Source organism: Natator depressus, chromosome 2 (assembly GCF_965152275.1).
Source record: "Natator depressus isolate rNatDep1 chromosome 2, rNatDep2.hap1, whole genome shotgun sequence".
Lineage (NCBI taxonomy): Eukaryota > Metazoa > Chordata > Testudines > Cheloniidae > Natator > Natator depressus.
Window position 1 is genome coordinate 235,354,159 of NC_134235.1, and position 14,057 is coordinate 235,368,215.

At 36.2% G+C, this 14,057-nt stretch overlaps 1 protein-coding gene across 2 annotated transcripts in view; it reads right to left on the minus strand.

Annotated features, from left to right (window-relative positions):
* ITGB1 (integrin subunit beta 1) overlaps positions 1-14,057 on the minus strand; it is a 74,535-nt gene that overhangs the window by 34,134 nt on the left and 26,344 nt on the right. For both annotated transcript variants that reach the window (XM_074946192.1, XM_074946193.1), the window contains exons 2-7: positions 9,727-9,796; positions 9,326-9,411; positions 7,177-7,399; positions 3,723-3,893; positions 3,182-3,420; positions 933-1,088 (exon numbers count right to left, since the gene is read on the minus strand). In XM_074946192.1, the coding sequence (XP_074802293.1) occupies positions 933-1,088; positions 3,182-3,420; positions 3,723-3,893; positions 7,177-7,399; positions 9,326-9,411; positions 9,727-9,796 (945 nt within the window). The remainder of the gene's footprint in view (positions 1-932; positions 1,089-3,181; positions 3,421-3,722; positions 3,894-7,176; positions 7,400-9,325; positions 9,412-9,726; positions 9,797-14,057) is intronic.

Genomic DNA, 14,057 nt, shown 5'->3' on the forward strand with positions numbered 1-14,057 from the left:
TGCGCCACTGGGAGAAGTACGGCTAAACGAAAGATCTCTGATGCTGGTGCACCAGGTGCATGCACATTTGAAGTGGTGTGCGCATGTGCAATTATGCAAAGAAGAATGGTAAATAGTGATGAGGACAGGGAAGTCATTGGTCCATCAAACAAAGTACATTTTAATATAGTCAAATGAAAAGTTACACATCTAAGAACAAGGAATGCAGGCTATGCCTGCAGATTTGGGGGACTGTATCTTGGAAAGCAGCAACTCTAAAAAGGATTTAGGGTTTACAGTCAACAAGTAACTGAACATGAGCTTCTAGTGTGATGCTTTGGATATGTAAACAAGTGACTAGGGAGACAATTTTACCTCTGTATATAGCGTCAGAGAGATACCGGAATACTGTATTCAGTTCTGATGACCACATTTTAAAAGGTTTTTGAAAAATTGGAGATGATACAGAAAAGAACCACAAAAAAGATTTGAAGGCTGAAGAAAATGCTTTACAGTGAGACTTAAAGAGCTCAACCTGTTTAGCTTATTAAAAAGACAATTGAGAGGTGACTTAATTACAGTGTGGCAGTACTTTCACAGGGAGAATATACCAGCTATTAAAAGGCTCTTAAATCTAGCATAACAAGAACCAATGGCCAGACAAATTCAAATTAGAAATCAGACAATTTTTTTAAAACCAGTGACTGTGATTAAGCATTGAAACAAACTACTTAGGGACACAGTGGATTCTCTATCTCTATCTTTTCAAGTTACACCTGGATGCCTTTCTGGAAGATATGCTTTAGCCAAACACAAGTTATTAGCCTCGATACGGAGGAACAGGGTAAAATTTAATGGCCTGTGATACACAGGCAGCCAGACTAGATGATCTAATGATCCCTTTCTGACCTTAAACTTTATTAATTTACTTTAGTTTAGGCATGAAGACTTACATAATAATGACTCATTGTGTACATGTTATTTTCCAGATGACACCTCCCATCATTTGGTAAAACAATTCCACCAAGTTTACCATCTCCAGCAAAGTGGAATCCAGCATCCGTAGAAAATACCAACAGTCTTGTCACATTTCTCCATCCAATTTGTGTCTTAGGGGAAAAAAAGTTTTATGATTTTTATTTCATTCTTTTAAAAACTAATCCCCCACCCCCACTAATTTGTTTAAAGCAATGCAACATACACTTAGATTTAAATACAAGAAGGCAGACATGACAAATATTCAAAAAAACCCTAAAATAAGCCTTAAAAAGTTATAGTTAGTTTATGCACATATTTTGCTCATGTCTGTCCTGTAATATTATCAGCAACAGTAGCACTTGTATAGCACCTTTCAGAGAACAAAACACTCTCTGACCTAGACTCTTGTCTGTTCTGCTCTCTAAGCACTACCTGAGTGGCACAAAGGATGAAGAAACTGCCCATATCACCCCAACTGTGGAGTTTCCGTAAGACATAATGCCGACATAACCAATTCCCATACCACTACCCTGTAGCCCAATGATAGAGAGCACGTTTGGGGTAAAAGTGCACAGTGTGCTCTGGCAAGCCTGTACGGTAAGATGGTACCAAGGGGACCATTATCAACTAGTGGACATTAAAGAATCCCCGAGGTTGTCCTAAACTGCACAAGTTCCACAGCCAGCACAGAACAGGCTAGAGAATCAGGGGAGCTATACCAGATCCCTGACATCCCCTCTTCTCATCTCTATTCCACCCATTGCAAACTGGGCGCAGCAGAGTTCTGAGCCTACAAATATGGGGCTCAATCCTGTAAACTTTCTCAGCCATCTACAGAAGTTATTACAGGATTGGGGTCCTAATTCATTTAAGACAGAGGGAGGAAAAAGGCAAAATACTCATTAGAATCTCAGAAAATTCATAGTTAAAGCTGCAATTCTAAAATAATGCATTGGCTTCTCCTTTAAATAATAGCAGCAACCTTAACTCTGACTTAATAGTTTAACAGTACAATGATATTGTAAAAAAGCAATAGCTCGTGCTTGTGTTCTGGAATTTTGCATTGTGCAGGTATGTATCAGTACCAATGACTGTAGGTAAAATTGTTTGGGAAATAACAGAATGAGAAGGTGGTACATTACAGTCTCTCAGGTTTATTCTATAGTATTACGTTTAACTTAGAGCTTCAAGTGTAGACCCAATGGTTGTACATATCAATAAGTGCTGGCATGTCACTATTGAAATGGCCTGTACTGAAGGTTTTTTTGTTGGTGGTTTTAGAAGTGTTTTAAATGAGAAGTATTGTGTGACATACAGTATTTTCATTTCTATGTCCGGAATGCGGGCGGCATGACATGTTACATTAGCTTCTAAGTAAAGGTTTCTGGAATATGTCTATTTGTAACAGGTCTTCCTATTGTTTTGTGAGTAGGAAGGAAGAGAAGGTTATTATACACTTAAGATGTCACTTTCCTTTTGTTATCTCTACTGGGACATTAAGGCTGTAATTACTTGAATAAGGATGACAGAAAAAAAGGGGGGTGGGCTGGGGTGGAAAAAATGTAGAAAGTTGTGCCCTGGCCAAACTCGAACCAGAAAAAACTACTGAGGAACCAAGGAAGTTTTGTGAGCAAGTGTTTTGTAAGCTCCTTTGTGAACGTTTTGAACTCGGAATCTACTGGTCCATAGAAGTCCCCCCAAAAGTAGCAAAAATTAAAAAGGGGAGAGTTAAGTTCTATCTACTCAGTATAAGTAGCCTGTAAAAAAGTGCAATACACAGAAGTGTTTTGCATATATTTTAAAAGAAAATTCTGAAGGGTACATTACATGTAAAAGTCATTTGAGAACACTTGTTTGATCTTGTTAAAAACATCCATGTGCCGCAAAGATTTCATGATTTTGACTTTTCTTTTATAGAAACTTCTGGGAAGAGAATGTTCATGGACTGCCCTCCACTCCAAAGAGGGCTCATATTCCTAATTTCAAATTTCCCAGTAGGGACCTTCAGTGAGTGGAATGTACATACTATATAACGTAAGTGCATGCTTCCAGCTCTGTTTGCTCTGTCTCCACCCGCTGCCCTAAGGATAAATCTCTCAGTCTTGGTTGGTAAAGTGAAATGTAGATCTGTTTTTAAACTTCAGGTCAACAACAGTGAGACACTAAGATTGCATTAGAATAGTTTGATCTAATATAGTAGTAATGAAAATTGATATACACTTACTCCACAAACTGCAACTTGCATTATTGCATCAAATCCACCTTCAGGAGAATCCAAATTGCCAGATATGTGTTGTTTACCTACAAGTTCATTGAACGTCTTTCCGTTACTGGTAAGGTTGAGCACGTTTTTGTAACTAAATGGACTCGTACAGTTTTGGTCCCCTGTACAAGGGTTCCTGAGTTTGGCTGGTGTGGTACTTATATAAGGCATCACAGTTTTCTCCACAAAGGAGCCAAATCCTAAAACAGAACAAAACCCCTCAGTCAGAGTGTAATTCTAGTATATATATAATCATGATGGAATAGTGCACAGTTCAAAAAATTTCAATTTTCCCCCTCAACATTCCAAATATTCTTTTGGAACAGTTTCTAAACTGTACTTTACTAGAAGAATAGCAATAATATGAATATTGCTCATTTTTCTTCTATTATTTTTCAGACAATCAAAAAACACATCAGTAAATTCAACTTTACTATTTTTAAATCTACAAATGGGATTTTTCCCTTTTCCCACGCCCATTAATTAATTAATCCTTTCTTACCAATTCGAAAATCTGAAGTTATTTTCTTCATTTCTCTCATTAGAGCAGTACCAAGACTCTTCACATTCTCTAAATCATCCTTCATGGAGTAAGAGAGGTCCATAAGGTAATAAAGATCAATGGGGTAGTCTTCAGCTCTCTTAAATGTTAATGAAAATGTCTGTGGTTCCCCTAAACCAACAAAAATAACCCCCATTCATTACAAAATGAAGAGTAACTGAACTGACAAGAAATATAAATTCTTTATTGAAGGTCTTTCACCAATGTCCTAAAAAAAGGTTCACCCCAACCATGAATAAGGTTACTTCTATAACTGGAAGTGATCAACTGCAAATTAATATATCCAGGATTTTCAAAAGTGACTAACAATTTTGCATGTCCCATATGAAACACCTTAAAGAAGCCTGATTTTCAGAAAGGTCTGAAGGCCAACTCTTGAGATCAGGTCCCTATAGGTTGTTTTATGTTGAATACATGAAAATCTGTGACACCAAAAATCAGTAGTCACTTCTGAAATCTTGACCTACATATTAATTTCAACAAATAACGTTCCTGCAAGGTAAGTAGCACAGCTTTTTTCCCCTGTCTTTTATGCCATTAAAACACAGAAACACAAAAGACTATGCATATTGTAAAATTAAGGAGGTAAAAAAAACTTAAAAGGAAATTAAGAGTTGGTTTACCCTTTCATCCCTATCTCACCCTGTTGTGATTACTTATTACAGCCTTAAAACATGGAGTGAGTTTATATAACATGCAATAAAAATAATCCAACAAAGATAGATCCCCTTTAAATTAAAAATTCAAGGATGAAAGACTTATTCCAAGATTCCTTTTTGCAGAAACATTGAAGAATTTAACGAGGAGTACTTGCAGCACCTTAGAGACTAACAACTGTATTTGAGCATAAGTTTTCGTGGGCTAAAACCCATTTCATCGGATGCATGCAGTGGAAAATACAGTAGGAAGATATATACATAGACACACACACACACACACACACACACACACACAACATGAAAAAATGGGTGTTGCCATACCAACTATAACTAGAATAATCAGTTAAGATGAGCTATTATCTGCAGGAGAAAAAAAAAAAAACCCTTTTGTAGCGATAATCAGGATGAATATAGTCGACTGAGTGTCTCACAGTGAAACTAATCCTTAAAATTCCACTGCCAACTCTGGCCAAGTAACCAATGGTTTCCAAGATTATTACAGATGGCAGATTGTCCCCCCCCTTAGATCTGGATAGGCTTCATTAGGGCCCTGTATACCCAGACCCTACCAATGTGAAGGTTTCTGCCTGAAAGTGCAGAAACTGACACTTGGAACTTAGGGCTACACTCAGGACCTTACTGATATTCTAAAGTCTTGGGAAGATTCTACCCTAAGATGCTACAGAAGGATTTGGAAAACCTTTTATTAATGGTGTTAAGAGTGAAATCTAGTTCCCCTTCATGAGCCATACAAGTCGGTTTTAGTTTCTTCTTGACTATTTTAAATTACTCACAGGCCAAGGCCATGCCTTTGAGCCTCCGAAACTCACAGGAAGACAGACACACTGACTGTCTCCCTTCATACTTCTTGAAAGTTATTGCCAATGTGAAGCTTCAAGTCAAAGTGCCACCTGCAATGGTAAGTCACTTTAGTTTCACAAACCCCCATGAAGCCACCATTCAACCCCTCACAAAGCTTCTCTCTTCCATCTGACTTTTAAAGTCTCATTTTGGCAGCCATTACTTTGTCTTGCAGAGTTTCTTAGTTTGCAACTGTCTCAACTAGAATCCTAACTTTAGTTCAACCCAGATAAAGTAGTTCTTGAATGAGCTGATACCTAAATCAATTCTCCATTTTATCCAAAAGATGGCAAGACTTTTCATTGAGCCTGCTAGATTCCTAGATCTCTGGAGTACTATTATAATTTTCTCTTGTAAGAACTCTGTTTTCCTGTTCAAAAGGAGCCAAGTCTCTATTTCAGGGATGAAAATGGCTACACAATTATCTTGTGGTTTGTGCTCATTCATCTAGGTCTGTACCCACTTCTTTGGCCTCCTAGAACAAGGTATCTTATATGGAAACCTGCAAATCTGGCTGCTGGGATTCTGCTCTCATGGTTACCAAACCTCAAAAACTAATTCTCAACTAGTGCAGCCTTTGGGCACAGAGTGCTTTGGCAGACAGCAGTGCTCTTATAACTTTTCATTCTGTGTGTTTTTCATCTTCCCTCCCTTTTATTATTAATCTGCGTAGACTGTTGGTCCTTCATCAGTTGAAACTGAGCCGATCACAACACGTCTTCCCATCTTCTCTTGCGCTGGCCATCCTTTGTCAGGCTTGTCCATATCTCCTTGTTAGGAAATCATCCCACCTCTTTGGAGGCTGACTGCATGGCTGTTTCTGTTCTCGTGGATACCACTCGGATATCGCTGCGGTCCATCTGTTGTTGCTGAGTTGGGCCACATGTCCTGCCCACCGTATTTTGCTGAGCCTGCTTCCAACATTATTTAGTTGGGGATGTGATTGCAGAGAGAAATGCCCGAAAATGTTCGTTACATCACCCTCTGTGTGACAGTTGATTTTCTTCAGTCTTTGTCAGCGACCATGTTTCTCTGCTATATAACACCGCTGGAAGCATGGTCGAGTTAAAAAGATTTGCACGAGTTGTTTTGCTGATCTTTCCTTGGAACATTGTCCTTGATGTCACTGAATGCGCACCATCCAGCTTTTTTTCTGTGCAACAGTTCGCCTTTCTGATTGTGGCACATGTTGACTTCCTGGTCCAAATAAATGTATTTATCAACCTCTTGGATCTGCTCTCCTCCAAGAGTTATTTGGGTTCTTGGCAGAACATCTGATCTCACGTATTTCTTTTTCGACCAGTTCATTTTTAATCCGACTTGACTACTTTTCACATTCACTTCTTTAAGCATTCTCTCAAGCTGAGCTGTATTTTCGGCTATCAGCACTATATCATCTGCGAACCTGAGATTGTTTAGCCACTCACTGTTGATATTTATCCCGCCTTTCAAGTCTGCTCGTCAAAAAACCAATTCAAGACAGGCTACTACTCTATTTTCCAGATGGACATGCTCCAGGATGACAGGTCAAAAGCACTACAAAATGGGACAATTTTGTCTTAACTTGTAAACTAGTCTTTTCGTAGGAATATATTTACTAATGCAAGCCCCCTACATGTTCTTTGTCATCTTTTGTTTTTATCTCAATGTTCTGTGTCAATTACGCCCATCTACCTAAGCTTTTCTCTCATTCACCAGGTTATCCGAGCGCCTGGAGTTACAGGGATGGGACTGCTCTTCTTCAAATCGCTGCGCTTCCTAGCAACAATCATCATTATTGCAGAAAGATATATGTAGCATTAAACACATCAAAGTCACAGATAATACTGAAAGCCTAAAAAATTATATGAAGATGAGAATTAATATCTCCATACCTGTTCGCAGCTTCAGTGTCAATTGCTGTGGCTGGATCTGGGTAATGTCCTCTGGTCTGAGATTTTCTGTAGTACTTTTGCTACGATTTGTTACCTCTTTATTTTTGAGGATTTCTTTGGTACCTCTAGGATTTTCTGTTTTATTTAGAGAGCAGCCCTTACTCTTTAGTGCTTCCAAGTCATCACATCGGGCAGAAGTTGGCTCTCCTTCTTGTAAAAAGTTCTAGAAGATATGGGGAAGAACATCATCAAACTCACAGCAATTTACAATCTTTGACACATGGCTTGAGCACATAACACTACTTTTGGTATTTACCCCATTATTTTTATGCACCAAGAACCTCTAGAGAGACTGGCAAATTTTTAAAAGTGTATTTTAAATTGTAAAATATAAAACTCAAATATATTGTTTTACTAAATTTAGTAATGACTATAGTGAAAAATTTATCCAGTGCAGCAGCTTACGGTTAACTTTACTAAAGTCAATCTGTGCATGTGACTGAGGCAAGGTAAAAAAAAAAGTGTTCAAATTAACTCTTCCAAGAGAAACATGAAGTCACTATTCAATTAGCTACTCTGACTGAGATGCTCGAAAATCACCACTAGCAAATGGGAAAATCTGTCTTTCCTCAACTAGCCTACAAGAGACTGAACATATTTAATTGATATGTGCAGCAACAGAACTTTAGTTTTGCTTTTTTTGGAAACGTTGTAATTAAATAGTACGTCACAGTATTTAGGTAGACTGTAACAGAATTACAGTGCCTTGATGACCTGAAGAAGAGCTCTATGTAACTCAAGAGCTTGTCTCTCTCACCAACAGAAGTTGGTCCAATAAAAGATATTACCTCACCCACCTTCTCTCTTTAGTGCTCTGATGTATACAACTCCTGACACATTTGGAAAAAGTTCAATGAGGAGGAGAAAGAGAGGAACGTACTTCTGAACTAAACAGTCTTGGAAAACTTCGTCTTGAACAAAAGCTACCATCCCACAATCCACAAAAGCATTTTGACCTGTAAATACGGTATGAATACATGCACTCATATGGCTTCTAGTATGAGGCATTTTTAATCACTGAAAGAAAGGCAAAGTTTTTTCAATACATAAACAAAAATTGAAGATATTTATGCACGGCTCGTAAAACGTGTCAGACATATTTATTGATGTGACAGTGGCCCGGAGCTACATGAATCTGCAACCAAAACGACAAAGTTGAAGTTTACGAAATATATTCCAATATTTACGGAGGGTATGTGTGTGTGGAACAGTAAATAGGTAAGGCTTACTGTCTTATTAACTTACATTATAACTTGCAATTGGCAGCGACCACTCTAGTTAAAGTTGTATGTAACACATTCTCCACTAACATTCCTGTCTTCAGTTTTGTATAGTTGTCTGAAACAGTCACATTTCAGGTTGAGATTTTCCATACCTGATCCCTGTTCAGGTTTTTTTTTTTTTTTTTTTTTTTTTTAAGTTGGAACAAAAGGTTCAACATATGCGGCTAAGACTGTAGAATAAATTGTATGGTATTATCTTGTATTATTTGATACATAAGATCAGACCCTGTACGTTCAATCTTAAATTTTGCACTTCCTGACTTGAGTGCTTAATTACATAACCTTGCATTCTCTTTTTTTTGTACGAAATATAAAACTAAAACACCAATCCACCCTAAGAATCAAATACGGAAACTTCAACATTTCAGGTTTAAAACCTATCTAAACTCCTCAAACCTCCCACTCCCAGCTTCCCTCTTCCACTTCGTCTGTATCTAAAATTACCAATCCTCTAATGTCACTGGGAGAATATAATTAAACACATCCAGACAGACTCCAGGCTGGAATGATTTTAAATAACTATGAGACAGATCTCCTAAAGTCTATGTGCCCTTAACATTTGGCAATGAAAGAGAGATCAAAATCTCTGGCACTTTCTGATGGGCAGAGCTAGCCAATCCAGATTTCATCCAGTTATTTAGCATAAGATACTTGAATTGTTCTTCAGCTTTGATTTAGACATTGTAGACACTGAAATAAATAGCTACTATTGAAAATCCTAAAATAGGGTTAAGAATAGATAGTTTTTAGGGTACTAAAACACCTAAGACAAAACATCAGAGAAAGCATTTCACAAATATACTCACTTCCTCTTTGCACCAGCCACAGTTTGGTCCTGCTTGTATACATTCCCCACATGATTTTGCATTAGCTTTTATACAATCACTTCCACCTGTCAGGGAACAGAAATAAATTATTTTATCTTAAAATATGCTGGTAATCACACACTTAATTTAAAATAAATAAATTACTCACTACTAGCCATGTAACTCAAAGTTAATCCAGTTCAAACAGGCCACCAAGAAAAAGCAAAATATGAGCTATTTTATTATTATTATTACTGCTTCTCTGACATGTTACCATGAAGTACATGAAGGCAAAAGTGTGCTATTTATATTAAATGAAACCATGGTAAAAATATACAGTTCAAGTTTACTTTAAATCAATCTATTGCTGAATTCAAGGTTTTTACAACATTTAGATGTACCTGGTTGGGCAAATCCATGCCAAATCGAGCAACATAGTAGTACAACCCAGATGAGTGAGTTGAAATTTGTCTGAAAAATAAAATGTAAGTAGTTGAGCTACTAATATACCAAACATAGTACGACAGCATGGTAATATGGACATAGAAATGTGATTCAGACATTATTGTGATAACATGCCTCAATTAATCTTGTCAAATAGGTTAGGTGAGAGTGTGTTATGACCTGGTTAAACAAAATATAATTGTACTTCTAGTATATGCAGATTGGACGTCATACTAGGAAGGTACCACTGTGGAGAGTTTATTTTCAAATTTTTTTTAAAAACTCTCTTGACTTAATACAGTGAAGTTTGAACCCTGTTAGGAATATGAGGGCTTTCCTACATAAACATTCAGTTTGCAGCAAGCTAGGGTGTGAATCTGCCCCTCCCTAGCTTGCTGAGTACTAACTGTCCATGGAGACCCTGCTGATGCGGACTAACAATTCCTCAACATGCTCTGATCTACCCTGCTTTGAAACAGCAGTAGATCAAAGCATACTAACCATTAGTGCAAGGCAGCAGGGTCTATATGGACAGTTAGTGAACAGCAGGCTAGTGAGGGATAAACTTACACTCTAGCTTGCTGCAAACTAAATGTTCACGTAGACAAGCCATAAGTAGCACAATTTTTCCCCCTCCAATGTGTATTACTTTGCATTTATCAACACTGAACTTCATCTGCTACTGTGATGCCCATTCATTTTGTTTGGTTAGTCCCTCGGACGTTCTTCACATTCTTCTCTGAACTGACTAACCTAATCAACGCTGTCATCTGCAAAATTTTGCTACCTCACTGCTCACCCCTCCATCAGATTGTCAATAAATATATTAAACACCGCACCTAGTACAGAATCTGGAGATATACCTTTTGCCATGATAAAAACTGATAATTTATTCCCTACTCTTTGTTTCCTGTCCCTTAGTCAGGTTTTGATCCATGACAATACTTTGCCTCTCATGCCAGGACAGATTCATTAATTTAGTGGCTTCTAGTTAGAGATCTTATCCAAGGCTTTTCAAAAGCATAAATAATTTATGTCAGTTGGTTCTCCTTCATATATTCTATTATTGACACTTTCAGTGAATTCTAACAGATTTGTGAGTCATGATTTTTCGTTGCAGAAACCGCATTCTTTAGAACCTATCCTATCATGATCTTCCCAGATTTTTATTTTTCTGTTTTTAATTGTTTCGACAAATTTCCCAAGTATAGATGTAAGGCTTACTAGTCTATAATTCTCTGGATCCCCCCTAAAGTCTTTTTCTAAATATAAGGACGATATCTACTATCCTCCAATCTTCTGGTATAGTAGCTGTTTTTAATGAGAGACTGCAAATTTTTGATAGCAGTTCAGCCCAGGGTGGATAAAAGCAGATGATATTTTTAAAAAAAAAATTGTATTTTTTAAATTTAAATCAAATAGAGGGTTTTTTTTAAATAAACCTATTTAAAATTTATTTTGATATTATGTCAACCTATGTTAATACGTAAACTTACTATAATTTATTAACATCATTTAATTGTAAAAAATAAAATTATGCAGTACATGTTTGCTGCTAAGTTTTAAAGAAAATCAAACCACTGAGCTGGCAGAAGTCACTGGCTAAACACCTGGAACCAGAGTTTATAGAAATGATAAACCAGCTTTTAACAGCAGCACCCTTTTCTGCAGGTGCAGAGACTATTTTCTTCATTTCAGTTTATTCAGCTAGTTCAGTTCAATTACTTGCTCCTTCAAAATTAAAAAACCGACTGGAAGTTAAAAAAGCAGGAAGACTTGTTTTCCCTCTTCTAATTTATGAATAAAAACTAGGTGTAACTAGTTCTAAAGTAGCGACTAGTTCTAAAAACTTGAAGGACTTGACCAAACAAACAACTCAATTCGCCGATTACAGATCATACTTAATTTGTTTAATAAATTGGTTAATTTTAAATGCAAAACACGTTTTGATTAACTTGCTTTTTTTCTAATGTATCCAGCTCATTTAAGGTAGCTTTATTTAAATCAATAAAAAATTAAAAATGCTGTTTGTGCATTTTAATTGAATTTTAATTTCCATCCAAATAGAGCTTGACACAAATCATAAGTAATAATAATAAAAAAAAAATCTAGTAAATAAGTGTATTTTCTACCATAATTAAAATGAATGTAAAAATTAAGAATCTGAATAAATGCAAATTATGCTTCACAATTGCTTAAATAAATATGTATAGTTATTGTGTATCCTCTTGGTTACCAAAAAGAACCATTAAATTTAGTGTAAACGCTATATTGAGCTGTAGAAAACATGATGTAATGGCTAAAAGCCAACGAGAATTAATCTTTCTTTAGGTAAAGAATTAAAAAGTACATATCCACAACAAGATTAAAATCAATTATTTAAATCAAGGTTCCCTGCTTGCCAATTTATATCATGATTAAAATCAGTGATTTAAAACGGCTTTGATTTAAATCAATCCACTGTGCTTCAACCACTTCATACTTAAGCTCCATCAAATCTACTGGATGCATACCATTCGGGCCTGGTCACTTAATACTGTTTAGATTATCATTTTGTTTCAACATTTTTCTTCTGACACCTCAATCGTTGATAGTACCTCATTTTTATTACCAAAAAAGAGCGGTTATCTCCCTGTGATGATGACTGATACACAAATCATTTAGTTTTTTATAAACATCCTTAATTGGTCCCTTTATCCCTGGTGAGCGAGCAGACCCACCAATTTAAACTAAACATTAGAAAAATGCCCTGATTTTGTGATATGTTGGACTGACTAATAGTCTCTCACGGAAATTTGTGGAAGCATCATTTTTCAGTTATTTAAAATGAGACTGCACAAAGGCACTGTATAATATACTAAAGATATAAATAAAAAAAGGCATTTTGATATGACCTAACAGGTTTTCCCTCCTTATTCACCTTCCAGTTAATTGCTATTTTAGGAAGATGCCACAGTGATGAAACCACTCTTTTCCTGTCATTTCATTTAGTCCAAATGGCCGTAAGTTAGTTAAATACATGCACCATTTTCAAAATAAATTACTCCTTCTGTTCTCAGAATGAAGGTTGGTGGAGGTCATAATATAGATAATCCCAGGTTAGAGTACAGATTCTAGTGTGTACAATAATGCTCCATAGTCTGTTGGAATATAAATAGATATGAAATGTTTTTATTTCCATGGTTTCATACCATAGGTAGTTATTTGAAGCTCTCCTGGACATCTTGAAAATACAAAAATTAGATGTAATGGAATTTAGGCAGGAAGAAATCAAATTTAGTAAGATATTTTACTGTGCAAATGTAAAAACTCAGAGAAACTATTAAAAATAAGACTCAGTGATCAGTTAGAAATAAAAACACAAAATTTTCACATAACTATTTACAAAAGAAATGTCTCATTCTGAGTGTAAAATGACTTTAAAATGGATCTGAAAATGTCAGGAATCAGGCAAGACAAAAAAGGATTAAGTGTTTTGTTCGCACTACAAATCTTAATAAAGATATCCCTAAAAAATATGAGTAAGCTACATATTATGCATATGTTATATGAAAAACACAGGATTTGAATGCTTATAAACCACTGTACCCAGAAAATTACTGGACTGTTAGTTTCCCTTATTATTATGGAAATACCTGGTAGTAATTCCATAGTGTTCTAAAATGAAGCATATGGTCCTGTTTTTCTCGACAAGCATACAGCCAATCAGTGTGACATTTAAGTTCTTAGGCACTTTACATTTTCTATGTAATTCTTATCTGGTTTCTCTTCATAACATTTTTAACAGAAATTATTTGAAAATGGGCTCTGGCTGCAACTTTTCTTTGGCAGCCTTACATTTCTTTGCTGACAGATTTCTCTTAAAAATTGTCGATTTTTCAAAAATATTGGAAGAGAAGACAATTATTAGTAGATCTGGGGCAGTGGGGATAGGCTTTTTGTTTTTCATAAAGGATTTAGGAGCATTTTTAGTTGCTAGTGAAAGTTTACATACTCTGTCCCCAAGCTTGATTGATAGGGGATAGGTGCACCAAAGTCTGACTGAAAATCTTCTCCATCAGGATCTACACTTTTTTATCCAGTTTTATACTACAATGGAAAAGGTTTCACATGCAGCCACAGAGGCTGCATTTCTGTCCCCAACAGAATTGCCTTCCCCATCAAACTGCTAACCCTAATTGAAACATAAATAAAACAACCTAAGAAATTAAGACACAAAAACATAACTGTGCAGCAGTAAGGGTTCGTTCACACACACGAAAAAAAATGGAAAGTTAAGCTACCTAAC